The sequence below is a fragment of the Egretta garzetta genome, unplaced genomic scaffold (genome assembly GCF_000687185.1).
Source record: "Egretta garzetta isolate BGI_Z169 unplaced genomic scaffold, ASM68718v1 scaffold30, whole genome shotgun sequence".
Lineage (NCBI taxonomy): Eukaryota > Metazoa > Chordata > Aves > Pelecaniformes > Ardeidae > Egretta > Egretta garzetta.
In genome coordinates this window covers 7,666,744-7,685,805 of record NW_009258383.1, presented here as the reverse complement: position 1 = coordinate 7,685,805, position 19,062 = coordinate 7,666,744, and the positions used below count along the sequence as shown (strand labels likewise).

The following is a 19,062-nucleotide window of genomic DNA, read 5'->3' as shown; positions in this document are numbered from 1 at the left end:
GGTCCGGTGCCGGGGAGCTGCTCGGGTCGGGCCGGGTCCTTCCCCGGTGCCCGCCCACCGCTGGTTCTCCAGCCCGACGGTCACGCCGAACCAGTTTCACTGGGCGAGGCTTAACCCGGTGGACGGACAAAATGGAAATTGCCGCTCTCACAGGGCGGCTGCAGGGAGACCCCGCCGAGTGAAAATGCAAGGCCAGGAACGTTAATTCTCCCAACTCTCTCCTCCCTGCTCTCCTTCCCCCGTGTGCTGGAGCACATGTGGCGCGGTGGTGCGCCCTGACCTGCGACCGCTGCAAAACGCTTTGCAAAACCTGGCCGAAAACCCCTGTCTGTGGTGTTTCAAATTTCCGAGAGAAAATCCATGTAAAGCGTAGATACAATAGCGTATTATATTGAGAACGACTAGAAAGTATTCTATAAGCATGTACTTTACATGTTTCGGAAGGTTATGCAACTCTTTTAAAGTTGCTCTACAAAGCACCCCTTAGGGTGTGGACATGTGTGTTTGAAAAGTGGTTTAACACCCATCCAAAGAAGGTTGTTTGTGAGGTTGTATTAATGTGTGCGTGTCGATTCTATTTTCTTCACTGTTCCGTGTACACAAGTATTCATATTCCTGTTTCATTGTGTTGCGGTACTGTCATCGCTACAGCATTTGCCATCGTGTTCTTTTCTGTGTCTCATCCAAGCAAATGGTATCTTTTAGGTAAATAGTGACAGTCATTTTCATATTTTGCTTTAAAAGCGTTGTCCTAAATAATTATTTCAGGATAACTTCTTCCAAAAAGTGAACTTCTTTCTATTTCAGTATTTTGAACTAGTTTAAATCCACGTATACATCTGAGCACTTTTGTTAAATGCCGTCCGAGTTCCAGTTTCTGCCTTGGGGTGTTGACGCGCAGCCTCCTTTGCAGTCAGTAGACACAAGAAAAAGCACATTCAAGATCACAGCGGGCACTTACTAATGGCACCGTTTGTTTGCCTGTAGCCATTTGCCAGATCCTGGCCTTTGGACAGCAGGAGTTAGAACCTGAGAAGCTAGCTGTACCTGAGGAGCCGAGGTGCCAGTCCTGCCACTCTGCCCTTGCCTGCCTGTGCTCCGCAAGTGGCTCCTTTCCCCGCCTTTCCTCTGGTTTGCACCCAGCAGTCCTCGGTCCCTCGCTGCCCCATAACACTGGAAACGTTATGGACAGGTGGAGAATCATTGTCACCTCTCTGCATACGGGTTGGAACAGAGATGTGAACAGGGAATTGAAAAACCCTTCCTTCGTGGAACTCCTTTTCCACCTGAGTGCCTCAGAGGGAGTCATCAGGAGCCGCTTAAATAGATCTTTGTGGAAAATGAGCTCCTGTGTTGATTTCAAGGACTTCTGACTTTGGTTAACGTTTGGTGTTCAGAGTACCTATTACCTGACCCATTTTGTGGCAGTCATGGTACAAACCCCAATGTGTTGGCAGAGGTTTCCTCTCTGTCTCTCCCCAAAGGCTCATCTGCCGGCACAATGCTATCCTTGGGTTTCAGATGTCGCAAAAGTTGAATTCTTTTCCAGCTCAGGGTCACATGTCTCAGTATCTGGCAGGACCAAGTAGGTCTGGGATGAATCCAGGCAAAGCTAGCTGTAGTAATCCTGAAGACAGTCAGGAAAAAGCAAATGTGGAATCAAGTTCTTCCCGGCATGCAGAGACTTCAGTTGAAGAACAGTAGAGAGCCATATGCAATATATAGGGTATTTGTGGAAAGCAGCACAGAATAGGATAAGTAAACTCAAATTCTAGGGAACCAGCTGCATATTTTCGCAAGACGGATTGCTTTTTCAGCAGAGAGTATGGAGCACATGGACCTCCAAGCAAAATGGGAGAGTTTGACTTCCTAGAAATAAGTCTCTCCTCATAGCCTATTGTGTGCGTCTCCGCTAGGTGAAGTTAAACCAGTGGTGCACAATATACAGAGGAGGCTGAATTTCATGGTCTTAATTCTCAAGGATTTATCTGTGTATTTTATAATTAGAACTTCATTATCCTAAAGCAAATGCTTAAAATTAAAGTTACTAAATCACATTCAAAGCTCTGAAAAGAAACAATTAAAAAGAATATTCCTATATATATGGAAAGGCTTCCATTGAGAGTAATCATGCTTAAGTGATAAATTTGGTTAAAACTAACATGAGTTTTTCTATTAACTGTCAGAATATTTTGTGATTGTGGATGAAGTCAACAGTAGCACATACATCTTCCCATGCTTTAATGTGCCTCCATACTAGGCAGAGCTGGTAGGTAAGCTTGCCCTGGAGGTAGGCTTCCGTAGCACTTTCAAGTTATCAGACCCTGTTTTCAGTTCCTTATTATTTTGTCAGACTCAACTCATTGAGCTGAAAGTTTTTCAAAAACCTTTACAGCAAAATTGGTATTCATCATTCTGAGAATGAATTTTGAAAGAATGATTATATCAAAATTATTTTTTTTATACATCTTGAATAAGGAAATAATAATTTCAGTGGAAAATATAGCCAACTCCCCTCTTAAATGCCTGTGATTTGAGCAGATCTGGTCTGCAGGGGTAACTTTTTCACAGAGGACACAACATTCATTTCTTGTGCATGTGTCCATAAATAGAATAGTTTTGTTTGTTTCTGCTGTTGTTAGGGTTAGACAGCACATCAGTTATGCTCAGATGTGTAATAAAATATTTTAATCTGTGTTATTGATGATGGCAGTTATTTTCAGTTGGTTTGCAGAATGGGTAAGGAAAAGAAAAGAAAGAAAGAAAAAAATATCAACCAGTGTTATGCAACATGAGATTTCCAAGTAATAGCTATGGAAATATTAGCATACTTTTAAAAAGGAAGAAAGGATAGATGAAGAGCTGGGTGACATTTTGAAGTGATGTGCATAATAATAAGAAACATATAATTTGATCTTTAGTAGGATTTATAACCCTATTACAAGTGAGTACAGTCAGCTGTTTCAAAGCTCTATCAAACGATGATCTAATTAAACTGTGGAGGAAAAGAAAATAAAGACTTGTCTCGTGTCTAGCTTGATTTATTAATGGAAAAGGTAACGGATATTAATTGTTTCAGGAGTGATTCAGTTACAGGAAAGAAAACTAATGAGGGTGCTGTATGAAAGGGAGAATTCCAATAAAAAAATAGAAGACAGGAAGAAACTTTCACCATGGTTCGTAAACTGCTTGTGCTGTAGCTTGCTTGGAAAACATTTCAATAACACACATGACTGACCTGTGATTCTTCAAGGGCTTTTCCTCAAATTCCAATGAAGGATAAATTCTCAGTAAGGTCAACTTGTATGGACACGAATAGCCTACAGGCTACTACGAGCAACTCAGCAGCACAGTGGTGGCCCAGTCAATCACATTGACTTCCATCTGCCCTTAGAGGATAGAAGATAAAGCTATTGTTACCTGCCTGGGTAGCCTAAAGCCATATCAGATTAAATCTGCAGTCTCTGAAAGACTATAGGATTCTCCTCCTGTGCTTGAAAGAGATGAAGTCTGTTCTTTCACTGGGGCATCTTCTCCATTTAAAGGAGGGGAATTACCTGATTCTGAAACTGTTTTATAATTGTGGTTATCTGGACAATGAGGTGAAAAATGTGGAAGGTAGTGCACCCTTGCATGATTTCAACCAAAATATGTTTGTAATCAGTGACACCATTACGCTGTGCAAAACATGGGACAAAACCATTCCAAAACATGGGAGCGAAAACTGAAGATCAGAGTATTAATATTCAAAGCATAAGATTATAGAGCTTTGCTTACAGCTGTGTTTTTTTAATTCATTAGTAGCATAGTAGAGGCAAGAATTAAGATTAACTGCATCATTCGATAGAGCCTGAAATTCCATTCACAGTCAGCATCGGTTCGTATCCATTTCTAAAAGCAAGGTAAATAGATAGGTATATTTAAAATGTTATTTGTTTATAAACATTCTCTTACTTTTTCCCCCCTGTTTTCACTTCCCAAGCACGTTCCTGAGCAAGAATGGCCATTCGGTACACTGCATGCAAATATGCCATTAGCCAGAAATTTAATTGTCGCTGTCTTTGGCAGGAGTCAACTCGGCTGCCAGATCAGACTCGGCAGTTCTGGCATTCTGCTTTATTTCTGAATGAGCCTGCACATTAAAAAAGCTGTTGTAAAGATTTCTTCAGATTCTGATCCTTCATTTTACCTATCAGCAGTTTTGAGATTTTTTTTCTGAGGCCACAAGGTCACTTAGATGTCCAAAAATATGTTTGTCAGTTGTATTTACTTTATTCAAATTTAGCATGTCAGTCAAGCAAATTGACTTAAAATGTGTAGCTAAGTATCTACCCATTTCCATACACGCTTTTGCTATGATCTGCATGTATACATGCAAACTGCACATGACTACCTCTCATCCGTTTGAAGGAATTCTTCATTTCACGCCAAGGAACCCTGTGAAGTGGTAGCCTATTTACAGAAGACCTCTGGAAAATCCTTACTCCTCTTGAGATAAGATTTTGATCCTCTCTTATATCTGACACCCCATTTTTATTCACGTTGTTAGGTTTCATAAACATCAGTGGAACTAGAAAGTCAAAATCCAGAAAGTATAAACATATTCCTTTCCACTGTTGTTACGTCTAGGGTAAATGCCTAATGTGGTTAGGAATTTGCATTTATTGTCCACTTAAAGAAGGGAAAGTTACCACATGATGAATTCTATTAAATTTTAGAGTACTAACATACCAATTTGGTGTTGTTACTAAGACTTCAATAGGTTTTCCAGTAAAAGTAGCTCACATCTTATTGCAATATATCCACATTTTCCTGTTAAAAATGCTTAGCATCTTTTCTGACATACCTGTTAGGCATTCCATCTTGATACTCTAAATACTCTTGCTCCGCAGTTCTTGAATGCTCTCCTGGTGGACATCAGATCCTGCAGAGCCCTTACCGAAGCGTCGATTTTGATTCATCCCACCTCCAGCAATCAGCTATTCAGGATTTAATATGTGACCATTCCCTAACACCAGGATGGTATCGCTTTATGATTTTTGATAAGCCTGCTGAGATGCCGACCAAGTGCGTGGAGGTATTGTTACAGCTTATTTGATTATGAGAAATACATGGTTTTTCTTAAGAATTTTTCACTAGGGGAGGTATAAAAAAAGAATATGGTTATGGAGACTGATGTGGAGGAACACATAATACCTATTCTCTCTAAGTACTCGAGTATATTAAAATGTGTTAACTGGACAATTAAGTCTTAAGCCTTGAAAATGTCACACTGAACGGGCAATAGCAGAGGATGATAAATTACATCCATTGTAGAGGACTCAAAACCTGCTATTTGTAGTCACTGCTAAAGAAGATTTTCGCAGTGGCGGTGCAGCAGGGATATCATGTAAAGCTGCGACGACGTGGTGGTCAGTCTGTTCGGAAGGCCCTGTGAAAGCGGTACAGAGACTTGCAGCTGCATGGATCCAGTAATTGTGGAGCTTTTAAAGTAATTATGTTAGAGAGAAGAGATTACTCCTAAAATGACTTGAACTAACAGAGCTAACTGAAGATTAGTTGCCTGGTCATCTACAAGTCCCCTAAGACTCAGGAATTCCTTGGAATATCTAATACTTTAGACTTGTAATGCTTTATTTTGGAGCGTACCAACATCTCTGTAATTGTTATATTCTAAGGAGATACATCTTTGTAGTTTCCTATTTTAAAACATTCCCTTGTTTAAAAAAAATAAAAATGTCATTAGAATATTTCACCCATGATTTTTCTAATATATTGATTTGCCTGGTCACAGTCTCTTAAAAAAAAAAAAAAAGGCTCAACAACGGAACACTTTTAAAGGAACACAAAACAGTTAAAACATACTAATAAAATTAAATTGAGTTTATAGCAGCCCCTCTTATTTTTATTTATTTAATTAATTAATTAATTTTTTTGTTACTGAAGCTTTACAGCAGTATAAAGCGGCTGAAGTACCTTTAATGTGCAGCTGACTCAAGGACTCAGAGGGCTGTGTTGCAGAGGCTGCCGTTACCCAGGCTTTTATACTGCAGAAACCTAGCAAAAAGTATGATTCCTGAAGGACTTTCTCTCAGTTAGGTTTAATACAAACAAATTAATTAACTAGTTATATTTTCTCAAAATGGATACTTTTATCCAAAGAACCAGGATGATAAACCAGGGGACAAAACTGTGTTTTTCAGAACAGAGGTAAGACTAGCAAGATACCTGCTCAGATCATCTAGGAAAGTTCTCAGTGCTTAGGAAATATTTGGTAAAAGTAGGCTACCATCCTAATACAGAAGAATCCAGATAATTACAGATGGAAAGAGATTGATTGAAAACTTACTCAGCAAATGAAATTTATGCATTGACATCTGCTTCTTTGCATCTGTTGACAAACCCAAGACATTTACTTTGAAATCGCAGAGTCAAAACATTAAAACCAAACTAGAATGGATGTCTTGTTTGGGAAGTTTCCTCCTGTCTTTCCCTTTAGGAGAACTTTGATTATAGCTGTATTTAATCCTTGTCAAAGATTCAGACTCTGTTAAACAATCCATCCCATTTCTGTCTACTTCTCATTAATTCTGCCTGTCTGATGAATTGATGGTGGGCTCAGATATTTTAGATTAAGAAAGAAAAGTGTAGTTTGGATTTGAGTAATTGCTCAATGAGTCTGCAGACCTCTTGGTCTAAAGGCAAGATGATCTGAGATGTCGTTTCACTATCAGGTCAAAGAAAGGAATATTTGAGGCCATGTATGAAAGAGAAGAGGCTCACAAAATCTCACAGTTTCAGATTTACGGTTTTTCTGTAAATATTTTCCAAATGCTGGCTTTAACAGGCTATGTCCTTCTAGGTGTTTCTCTTCAGTTTGCTCTCTGCAGCACACGAAAGACAGGAGGTGATCTTTAACTCAGTCTGGTAACCCATGAACCAGATTCCTTCTTTGTCTCCTTTTCTCAGGATTCCTTTTTCTGTATTCCACTGGTAAACCCTGGTGTCTGCTAAATCAGACTTGCGCTTCGGTTACCACGACTGGTGCTACTGTTAAGTTGTGACCTGCGTGGCAGCTTCCTTGACCTGAAGACCTCACATAGCCACAGCGGTGAGGGGCGAAGGAGACCATTCCACAGCACACTTCTCACTCCCATAGGAAAAGCACTGAACCAGGCTTTTGTTTGGGACAAGGCCACTGCTTTGTAAACACCAAAGGATTTAGGGTTGCTACAAAGTCACTGTGGCTGTTACAGGGCGGGGGGTGCTACCAGCATCTCTATTTCTGAAGGCGGGAAATGGAAAGACAGACTGGGTTTATCAGGTGTCTTGCATTTTTGACTAGGGCTGCAAGTCAGTAACCTGGCACCAGCTGGCCACATCTCCTAGAAGAAATCTGGGAGGTTAGCTGAGCCTTCAGTCAGCCCCAGCACAGGGCAGGTAAAACAAGTCAGCTTTAGCACCTTTAGTTGATATTCAGTGTACATATGTTCTACCCTGTATTTGCTGTGTTCTGATAGCTCCTATGCAGTCAGTTACTGTAGGTTAAGGGGTGTAGAGTAACTCACTGAGCCAGAACGCAATGATTAGCTTTTGTGGGCAAAATGCTCAGGTGTGGCTCCCAGTTAAGTTCTTCAGGCACTAAATTATACCCTGTCTTTAGAAACACAAATTCATTAGACTCAAAGAAGGACTTAAGTCTCTTTTTTGTGTATTTGTATTCAGCCTTGAGGAGGAAAGTAAGCAAGCCCACAATTATACTGCCTAAACTTTGCTAAAGCTCATGCAGGAAATTAATTGAATACAGATGTACCTCTCATTAAAGCACAGCAACAGTTTGATATAGCATTAACCACTTTCTGATGCTTTTCTCTGGTGCTGAAGCTGAATCGCTGTGGTACTCAAGCCCCTGTCTGGTTGTCTCTGAGGGAGTCAGAATCCATGCCTCGACCCGGTGGGATCAAACAGTTAACAGCTTGTGCTACATGGCAGTTTTTCTTCAGCGCTTCAAAAGACTGCTGTCTTTTCCGAATCCCTGTCAGTGTGAGGAACTGCGGAGATTTCTTTGTTTACTTACTGCAGCCCACCCAAGGATGCATGGGGTATTGTGCAGAAGGTGAGAAAATGCATGCCCTGGCTCAGCTAAGTGTGTCTGTTTATGAGCAAGTGTGTTCTAGTATTTGGCTGAGTAGAAATGCCTGGAAATAGTTACACATGCTAAAATTTCTGTCTATCCATACTTTTAATATTGATAGGATAGAAAAATGATTTGGTGTGGTCAGGTGGGTTCATACCACCCCTTTTTGACTTACATTTAGCACTTGAATATTGTTCAAAGTGCAGAAACATAAGAATTGAAAATTTCTGTATAGTGAAAATTTCCATATAAGTGAAAACAGTGGGAATATAAGACACATCTAGAAGTCAAAATTCAGAGTGCCTACAATGGTGCTCATACTCTGCAAATACCCATTACTGAATACACATAGAATTATGTGTCAGAGTAAATTTTAAGAACTTGACCAAACTGTATTTATATCAATTATTGTTTAGCATCATTACGAGTATTTTTCTTACTGCAACTCTTTTTCTGTAGAGTATATGTGTTGTTGCTAGAAGAAAATTCAGCACAGAAATGCTCAACTGTTACATACTTTATTAGCACTGTGAGAAAGAATTGGAGTCCTTTTGCAACATCTCATGTTGTCTTGGACCCTTGTGCTGCAATAGCCTATTGGTGTTCACAGCTCAAAACTTCAGTATTTCGTTATTCATGCTAAATGTTTTAGATAACTTAAAGAAGGCATGGTTAAATCCTTACAGTTATAAATACTGTGAAATAGTGACAAAGTAGTGTAGTAGGAAATTCTTATTAGCTCATGTAGCACACCATTGTGAAGATACTAGCAATTTTTTTATGCATCATATATGGTATTGCTCTAAGTCATATTCTCCATTACCGACCGCTTTCAAAAGCTTTATAGTGAAACTATCAGTGGGTTTTCTGCTGCTTTATTGGCCCATCATTACACCTTTCAGTCCAATTGTTAAGGCATTCTCCAAGGGTTTATTGACAGAAAAAAATGCCAGAAATGGGACATTTCAGCTTGCAAGTGACTGAAGCGATGAAGAACTCCTGCACTATAGGGCTTTGCATTTACTTTGGATGATGGCTCATGGAAAGGAAACGGGATATAAAAAACGTAGGCAGCGATCTAGCAAATTTTTACTGCCTGAAGACAAAGTAGGCAAGAAACATAACTCTGGTTTGACTCTGCTGAATGCTGTAAATTGGAAACACATTTTGAGTTTAAAAGCCCTCTTTTAAGATGATGTTTTCACGTGAAGTGCGTTGTACTCTTGTGCTGCTTTTTGTATCTAGGTTACCACGTGTGCTGTGTTTTTTCTTTAACACTTCATAGCTGTAAACACTTGATGCAAATTTTAACAGTGTCTCCTCTATGTGCTAAGGGATTCAAACTTTGTATCACTGAAGCATGGAACATCAAAATCTGCTCTTCATTCTTTTTGGTGAATGGGGGTTTCAGTGTTGCTGCTGCCCTTTTGACTTCGTTTGAGTGGAGTGACTAACCTATTCCTACCCCTGTTACAAATGCACTGGTATTTTCACGTTTAATCAAAGTTCCACTTTTTTTTTTTAATATAACATTCACAGTACCAAACGATAGCAGTGCACAAGCACTTTGTCTTAGGCCCCTGTAGGAAAGATGATTTTTTTCCAAGCAGGTCTGCACTGATTTGGCTGTCCAGGTTTACAGTTAATAAATAAGCATTCAGATATGGATTTGGGGAGACAAAATATATATTCAAGAGAATAGGTTAATTCCTTTTTTTTCACTAACAACATCTATAACTATTGGCTGGGCACATCTGCAGTAAAAGGTGTAGAGGTGGTAGAATATTCCGTACCTTTCCTCCTAGGTATAGCCAATCCACTTGTGATTTCCAGCACAAGGCTTTGTACTGACTGCTACCGTAATTGTATATGGGTCAGATTAAAAGATCACTTCCATTCTGATAATTTACACTTCAACTAGTGTCTTGCGATATTTGGTGTATTATTTTTAACATAGGGCACTAATTTAAGAGCACTGGTGGACATATTCTGTATGTGTGGAATATACAATTTAAGAACATTTTATAGTTGTTTCAGATGCAAAGCCACAGACCTGTGATCCTGAAGGAATGGATATTCAAGGCGTCTGTAGCAGTGAGTATTTTGGTTTGATTTTCAAGATTTTCTGTGTGTCTATGACCCAGTAATGTCAACATTTAGTCATGTTCTGTCTTGAATAAAAACATGTTCGTGTTATCAACAGTATTGCTAGGTCTGTTGCAAAATGAGCAGTTTGGAGGCAATTTCAGACCTTGAATTAGAAAAGTACCTTCTCAGTATAATGTTCAGAATAAGTACCAAAGTGTTAAAAACTAATTTTAATAATGATGATTTACAGATTACTTTGATTCTTTGGGAGTCAAATATAAGATGAATCTACAAATCATACTGTTGCTCTTTTTTTTTTTTTTTTCCTCCCCCCCCCCCCCCCCTTTTTTTTTAAGTAGAGAAAATATTCTTCTGCCAGGCAAATTCCAAATTTCTTTGCATGTTGCTCTCTCCTGTCTGGTAAAATAATTCATTGTATTTTGTTCCCCTGTTTTTGTTCCCCCCTGCCCCTTCAGCACCTTCCTATCGGCTAGAATATAATCAAAGGCTTATAAAGAGTTTTTTCTCCTTTTAACCATAAATAACAGGAACATACACATCTTTTCTGATTCTCTAAGCAATTATGTAATATTTCCACACAGGAAAAAAGGTAAATATTATTAGTGTATTAAATAGGGAAAATATGTCAATGTAATTTCATCTGATATTGCTTTTGCACAGAATAAAAGGCACAAACCACACTTCTCTTTGACTAGGTAACCTGGCTCCTTCATCACCTCCATCTGTGTCACCACCACTACCAGCCATTCCTGAAGTTGTAGCAGAGTTGATCAAAGGCAGCGTTTACCTAAGATGTACCTTTGGCGTCCCTTTTGCAAACAGCTCGGTCGGATTCATTGTAACTTGGTCAAGACTTTCTCCTGAAGGTATCAAAGAGGAACTGAAACATGAAACAGCAGTTCATACGTTCTCACTTCTAGAACTAGATGGGATAAACGTCAGACTTGGAGACAGAGTATGTTAAAACCTAATTATAATCTCTTTGTATCTTTGTAAATGTGGCTCTGTAGACACTAACAGTTGTTAGAGACAGAGTTGCAGCACCTTGCTGTATGGTTTTTCTTGGCAGAAGCATTCTGCCTCTAGTTGTTGTTTACACCAACAGTACCCAAATGAGTGTGGAAATACCACAGACTATATCAGTAATTATCACTGCTGTTAAGGTTTTGAGACTGTTGTGTCTCAGTACACTATAACGTGCCTCCAGGAGATAAATGTTTATTCAAGTCGCATCTTCTTCACCCTCTACTGTGATTTTGCTTGATATTGTAAATTAAGAGGCTTTTTGGATGCAAGTACATCTAAGTGAGAGGCTGTAAGAGCCAGAGGTTGTGCAAAGCTGTGTTATTGATTCATTAGATAGTTTTCTTTTCTCTGAGTCAATAACAAGCTGCTGCTTGATAGTTTCGTCTCTAGGATTGGATTTAAATGGTTTCATTTCTGCCATCAAAAGCAAAGGGAGTACCTGCATTACCTTCTGTGGTAGGAGACTCAAGACCTAGGCTCTCATGGTAGCTTTGAGAAGCTTAAGCATTGGAAAATCAATAAGCTTTCTACCTGTATGTACCAAAACACAGGTTAATCTTTCCTGGCCAAAATAAAAAACAAAAAAACATGTGCTTGGTGTGTGTGTGCCTGTGTGTTCAAGGCAAAGCCAGGGTGCTTGGAAGGCTTATGGGCAACAAAAGCAATTGCTAATCCTCAAAAATCCTTTGGGGACTTTGTGAATAGTTGCCTGACAGTGTTAACTCAGTCACAGTCAAAGGGAAAGACACAGTCATAAACTACTTGCTGCTGCTATGAATCCTTGGTTTTCTCGGGATCTGAAATATTGCATGTGTGGTCAACACATCTCAAAAGGGATGCAGCAAAATAAACAAAGAAAAAATACAAAACCAAAGCAAAACCACAGTGTCTAGTAGCATGGAACTGTTTCAATGGAGGGAAATCACAGTAAATTCTTCAGCTTGAAAAAGATTATCCAGGCCCATAGCGTCAGGGAAAAAGTATAGGAGGAGGAGGAGGAGGAGGGGATGGCTGTTTTGCATAATCTGAGATCTAATGGGCACTCAACAAAATTAAAAGGCAAAAAATGTGAAACGGACAAAAAGAACTAAATAATGTTTAATAAAGTATAGAATGCATTTCCACAAGATGTCATGGGGTGCAGAAATGCTCCAGAAAAATCTGTGGAGTCTTAGGTGCTTGTTAAACGTGATGGTTTGTATATGGCCTTTAGTTCAAGAAGTCTCTGCACCACTGGAGGAGTATGCCAGGAAAAGGTCTTGGGATGCTCGACCTATTTCTATGTTTTTCTTAAGCAGCACCACTGGCAGTTGGTGACTTCTGGTGCAAACAGAGGACTGAGTGTGATGACTCCATCAAACTGACCTGTGATGGATGGATTTTGTATTCACATGACCACTTCATGCCAAAAATGTATTCTGTTTTACTGGTTTTGCCCTACAGGTCTACTGTAGCAGTTCTGCTTTTTTCATGGAGAAGCCAGATATACAAAGCTCTTCTGTTGAGAGCAAGGAATTTTTTGCTGGCATTAAGGTAATTTTGAAAGAAAATGTTTTCCTTTATTGTAGTAGGAATCTTTCTGGGTATTGCTACAGTGGTCTGTTCTCTGACTAGAAGGCACTCAAAATGTTGAATTGTGAATTAATAGAGCATGTTGTTGGCTGTAGCAAACTTAAATTTGTCAAAAAGCAGAATAGTAAAAGTTGTTTCTCTGCTCCCCATGTTCTCAAGGTGCAGGAAGGCTGAATCGGCAACTTGCACATGTAGTGAAAGCCTTGATTTCTAGCAGCTAGACTCGACTCTGATGCTGTATTTCTAAACTAGGAGGGCCACAGCTCAGACTTGAGCCCTGGCGCACTGTTGTCTCTTGTGTTTAACTGCTGCTGCCTTTTCTGTTGTGATTTTGGCCTATGCCAACAGGCTGTCCTAGCACGTGGCTCACGGCATAGCCTCAGCCAGGGACTCTTCCCAGCTGGCTGGGAGGGAGATAAGGGAAGGGTGATGCCAACCTGGTCTGGGCTTAGAGGAGGAAACTGGGACAGAAGCTGTGCCATGCCACTTGGTCAGAGGCTGAGCTCCAAAGTAATTTTTAACTCCTACTGTGGATATAGCTATAGAGACCCATTTGCTGGCCAGGAGTGGGACCCCAATCCCAGAAAGACATACTGCATGTCATTACGTGTTGGGAATAGTCCTGTTGACTTAAGGATTTGCCTTTCATAAAGTTAAGCCTGAGCTTGTGTATCTGCAGGATCAGTGCCCAGATTTATCTCATGCAAATGGCAGGTCTGTAGTGCGCACCGCAAAGTGCGCAAAGTGCATTATGTTTGTTTTCCTGTGAGCTTGCGTTCAGGATTTCACCCAACGTACAATGCTCAGTTGTAGGCCTCTCTTATGAGCTCTAGTTGCATTTTTGATTATGTATCCAGAGTGAGCTGTGTTGTAAGTTTACGGAGAGGAATCCCAGCAGAAATGTGATGCTTCCAAATTCTTTTGGGACATTGTTGCTTGTAGGTAGCTTCCCCCCTGTCTCCCCAAAGGGCTTTGTATTTTATCTTCCAGAAGTTACCCAGAGAATACATTTTTGTGGGCTTAATGTGGTTTACCTTTCTAGCTAGCCTTTACTCTTGCCTTTTCCTTATCCCGGCCCCTTATTCTCACCTCTTCAAGACTCTTGCTTCTCCCCAGTAGGTTGCTGCTCTTCAGACCATCTAAATAAGCCTGATCAAGTGGAGCAGGCCATGCACGGTGCTATTCCATCTCTTTAGTTTTTTCATACTGTACTGCTAGCTGGTTAGGAAGCAGTGCTGTAGTTTACTTGCAAAGCTTGCATTTTAAGTACAATTTCTTCTGTCATAGATACATCCAGAAACACATGATATATCAGAAGACGGGAAGGAATACAGGCTGGCCATAGAAAGTAGCATTCCTATTCCTTGTCCAGAGTTTAGCCAGCTTGAAAGTGACTGCAAACTCACACTATCATTAAATACTGTTGATGAAGGTAAGTATTATCCTGATTTTTTTTTGCATTTTTTATGTTTAATGTGTTTTTCTAAATATTCCCGCTGGTCTCCTTCTTTGGAGAAGCTGTTACATTGAGAAATACTTTCTAAAATGTGAAAACAGAATATTCACAGGCTGTATATACTGCTGATGAAAGTATGGAAGAATGTGTCCATAATGCATTACTTGTTGAAGTTAGCAGATGTTTTTGGCAGCTATTGATACCAGAGCCATAACTTGGCAAGTATTACAGTATTCTGTCTATTCAAGTTGATAATTCAGTTCATTTTGTTGACCTGTTGTGTTGCAAGTGTTGTATATGCAGTCATGAAGTCCTCATTTTTTACTGTTATTACCATTTTCCGTAGTACTTTCTGAAGCCCAAGTCCTGTGAACCCCAGGGAGGAGCCTTGCCTATGCAGACAACCATTTTTGTGTTACATTAGCAAGCCTATCATGATTTCCGTTTGTCTATCAAACGGGAAAATTAAAAACCATTTTCTTGGGTGTGTGTATGAAGATGTAGGGAAGGGATTCTGCATGACCAAACCCAAGAAAAATGCTAATTATTTTAATGTATGAAAATGTTTGTAAACACATTAGTATCTATACTAACAGTAATATACAAAATGTGACTGACTTAGAGGAAAACTCACTAATGATGTGTTTTCATTAAAACAGGTAAAGAGCAGTTAGGTTTAAACTTGGCTCTTTCTTCTTGTCATGTGGATCTTCTCCAGAAGCCCTGCAAAAACGGAATCTGTAGTCAAGCTGTAATTTATTTCACTGCTGTGACAGACTTTATGCAGGATGGAGACAGAATTACCGGAATTGCAGTCGAACCTATATCCAGTGAGAATTTCCTGTGGAATGGCTATGTTCCAGAAAGCACACAGGTTGAAAATCTTCATGTTAAGCTCTATAAACTGGCCAGAAATGTGGCTGATGTTAATGAAGTTTCTATTTCAGTTGTGACTTGCTGACTCACACCGAGATTTCTAAGTGGTCAGTTTTCCATTGTTTTATTTTCATTGAAATGCTTTGTTTACATTTGATTTTTTTTTTTTTTTACATTTTACTATTGATGTAACTACTCAGATTGATTAAAAGTATAATATAATGTATTTATTAGAATGTAAACTAGTATCATAAGATAAATAATGCCCCTGAGTCTGTTTATTTCCTAATCTGACATGACTTCTTTGTTTTGAAGATTACAGTAAAGGATCTACCCACTGCCTACTGCTACTCATTTACTGACCCTCATATAATTACATTTGATGGAAGGTAATTACTGGATTGCTGCTCTTAATTTTAAGTGTGTTGGAATTTTTTTTTTAGGTGTTTTTTTGGGGGGTGTTTTATTTATTCATTAAAATCTGTGCTGATGATACCAGTTAGCTGTGTTTTTCCACAACTGCAGTCTGTATTTTACATTTTTTCTTGGACAATAAGGATGAACATGCTTTAGTTAGTAAAAGCTTGCCAGACATGATGATATTTGTAATATTTGTATTTCTAAATGCAAGTTTTGGGATTGTGGCAAGAGTGAAGCAAATGGACTATTTTCCTTTTTGGAGGAGTATGCCAGGAGAGGAGTGGCTGCTGTACAGTCTGTTGACTGTGAAAGATAGAAATATTATTAAATATGAACAGTGATAAAATGACTGATTAGGCAAAACTGTTTTAATGCAAAGTCGCTATCTGAATCCTTGTAAGGATCAAGTTGCTAGGTGCTATCTGCTGTCTGTGTAACAGCGTGCTGAGTTCATTAATGTCACTGGAAGTGACTTAGTCACCGCTGTCACTTGCACATCACTGACCTTCCTTCTAAAGTGAAGACAGCCTCCTTGGCCACAGCTGGCATGTTTTTGCTATGCTTCTGTTTTTCAAAGTGTTTCTAATTCATGGAAGGTGTGAAAACAAACACAGGTACCTGGGACTTTTATATTCTCTGCTCAGCAGAACCACATTTGCTCAAGTGGCAGGGTGAGAAGAAGTGGGTATGTTGCCTGCAAATAAGGATGTTCAGCCACAACCCCACTCTTGTGGGGACAAGGGTAATTGCTTATCTGGTAGCACTCTGACTGGTAATAAGAATAATAAAGTCACTGGGGTTATCCTGATCTTGCAGTTCTTCCTTCAGTGGAAATTCTAGGGATGGCTTCACTGGGCATTTTAACCATTGATGCATTGTGATCAAGCTTTCCTATGAAGCGATGATTTACTGTGATAGGGTCTGATGCTTTTTATTTTAAGGATAAAGTCTGTTGCTACTTTGTTTTACAAATGGGGGAAACAAATAGAAAAGGAACTGTCCTTACTGAGTCACGGGTAATCCTGCGCAGTCCCGGTAGGGTAGCCATCTGCAGTTTGTCTGCTGGTCCATTATACATGAAGCAAATCACCATTCTGCGATTAACTGTCAAATGCCATTTATAGCCAAGAGGCTGCTAAATTTGCAGCAAAAGTTTTGGGGTTTTTCTTTCTTTTTTTTTCCCCTTCTCACCGCTGAATCATTAAATTGGCTATTTTAACCCTGCTTCAGGGAACAGATGGTTAACCTTAAGGAAAAAACAAGGAAGTTGCTATTTATGGTTTTCATCTTAAATATTTTTAAATTCTTTGGGAATAAGCACTTCCCATTTCCATCTTAATAAAGCAGACCTTTTTAAAAGTATGAGACTTTCTGAATCATTTTGTCAAGGGTACTTAGGCAATTTTCAGCAGCTGCCCCCCACATGCACACTGCTATGCATCTTACTGCTCTTGCTGCATCAGTGTACTGCTGTAGAAACACAAAGCTTGAGAAGTACCCTCCAGTTCCCTTGTCATAAGCACTGCTAAATAAAACATCAGAGAATGGCAGTGGCTTCGTGGTCTACATGTACTCCACTTATGATCCTTCTTTTATTCCTTATTTTTCTGCTGTAAAACAGGTTTAATTTTTTTGATTTAGAGCTGCACAGAGGAAGATACGATGGTGTTTGTTCAAAACAAAGTTGCGTGTTGGTTTGTGGGCTGTACTGTTTGGCTTTTCTGATGCAGGAAAATGAGTTGCAGTATCAAAGTTCACCAAATATTAGAAATCTGTTTTGAGATAAAGTTGCTGACTTGGTGATACAGTTATTTTGTAACCAAAGTGATTTCACACACCATTCTTTCAATTGCAGACTCTATGACAATTTTAAAACCGGAACATTTGTTCTCTATAAGAGCACATCTCGAGATTTTGAAGTTCATGTTCGCCAGTGGGACTGTGGAAGTCTTCACTACCCAGCATCCTGTAACTGTGGCTTTGTTGCCAAAGAAGGAAGCGATATAATTGCATTTGACATGTGCAGTGGTCAGCTACGTGAATCCCAGCCACATTTATCCATAATAAATAGAGACACAACAGGAAGCAATGTCAGAATCACTGAATCCTACCTGGGAAGAAAAGTAACAGTAAGTAGTAAATAATTGCTTGTGGACATAATGGTTATCTCAGGTATTATTTTTACCAATTCACACCAACTTCAGAACTAAAATGTGTTTTATTTTCTGCAATTAAGCAATAGCATAATGTTTATTTTACAATCGTGGTCCTTTGGCCAGTGTTTTGCTTGTAAGTGAAGGATGTTATTCTCAAAACCAAGGATGTGTCAACATGCGTACCTTTCTGGAACTGTGTTGTCAATCACAGTATACAGCCCTTGTGTGGAAGGTGCAGGTTTCAGATTCAATATGCACTTACTTAGCAGCCCTAATGTTCCAAAATGAGATCTCTGTGTGCTCTGTTTTGCTCATGCTAATGTCATGTAGGAAGGCCGTGCATGCAGCTAATTAAATATGCCGAATGACATCCACAGAATTAAGAGAGTAGATGGTTTCTCTAGAGAATGGGGCCCTCAGATAAAACATTCATGTTTGCTTTTGTAATTTTCTGTAGCTTTTCTTTTGGAGATAGAACTGCTGTAGGACTCTGATGAACTTCAAATGAAGCAGAAAGAATCTAAAAATGAAGCCCTCAACTGCTCTTTAATCACTCTGTTGGTCTGGAACACAAGCCATAAAAACAGATATGCCTTTTCAACTTGGGTTTGGCTGTTGGTATAAGACTATTTTAAATATTCAACTTTTATCTGAAGCACTTTGTCTGAAGTCCTCAGATAGGATATAATAAGGTGACATTAGGCAATAGAAAAATTAAAAGGACACTGAGGGACCAGAAAAATTAAGTGACTTCCTCAGACTTGTACAGCAAGTTAATAGAAACAGCATTTAAACTTGCAGTGGATTTTGTTCTTGAGACTTCTAGTATTTCTTTCAAGAGGTTGTAAAGTTGCTTAAAACTAAATAGTAAATATTTGAGGCTATTCTTAGCTATCTAGAACATTCAGGATCAGATTTGCAGGTGTGACTATATTAAGCTACTAATACAGGATGGGATGTCTTTATATGCCTGGCCTTTTCAAACTGTTCCTTGCCAAAAAACACTCCTGGTTTTATTAGGTAAAATAAAAATCGTGTTTCTCATGATGATATCATCAATCTCTTTTTAGGTTTTGTTTTCTTCTGGAGCTTTTGTTCGTGCTGATGTGAGTGAATGGGGAATGAGCATAACCCTTAGGGCACCCAGTTCAGATTACAGACATACCATGGGACTCTGTGGCACCTTCGACGGAAGTGCGGAGAATGACTATCACACCGCAAGTGGGGTGCAAATCCCAAACCATGCTAATGTTCCTTTTTCTTTTATTAAGGAATGGAGGTAACAAAATACTTCTGTTTCAATCAAACGA

The 19,062-nt window shown here is 39.3% G+C and overlaps 2 protein-coding genes across 2 annotated transcripts in view; one reads left to right on the top strand and one right to left on the bottom strand.

The window, feature by feature from the left end:
- The window catches only part of SCIN (scinderin), a 131,618-nt gene extending 126,756 nt beyond the window's left edge, over positions 1 to 4,862 (bottom strand). The window contains exon 1 of the mRNA XM_009642102.2: positions 4,847 to 4,862. Within this exon, the coding sequence (XP_009640397.2) occupies positions 4,847 to 4,862 (16 nt within the window). The remainder of the gene's footprint in view (positions 1 to 4,846) is intronic.
- Positions 4,863 to 4,903: 41 nt separating this feature from the next.
- Positions 4,904 to 19,062, top strand: part of VWDE (von Willebrand factor D and EGF domains) — a 34,604-nt gene continuing 20,445 nt past the window's right edge. Inside the window, exons 1-10 of the mRNA XM_035896960.1 lie at positions 4,904 to 5,077; positions 7,885 to 8,116; positions 10,166 to 10,231; positions 10,942 to 11,201; positions 12,716 to 12,805; positions 14,132 to 14,276; positions 14,960 to 15,174; positions 15,492 to 15,565; positions 17,452 to 17,725; positions 18,823 to 19,031. Of these exons, the coding sequence (XP_035752853.1) occupies positions 5,033 to 5,077; positions 7,885 to 8,116; positions 10,166 to 10,231; positions 10,942 to 11,201; positions 12,716 to 12,805; positions 14,132 to 14,276; positions 14,960 to 15,174; positions 15,492 to 15,565; positions 17,452 to 17,725; positions 18,823 to 19,031 (1,610 nt within the window). The 5' untranslated portion in view covers positions 4,904 to 5,032. The remainder of the gene's footprint in view (positions 5,078 to 7,884; positions 8,117 to 10,165; positions 10,232 to 10,941; positions 11,202 to 12,715; positions 12,806 to 14,131; positions 14,277 to 14,959; positions 15,175 to 15,491; positions 15,566 to 17,451; positions 17,726 to 18,822; positions 19,032 to 19,062) is intronic.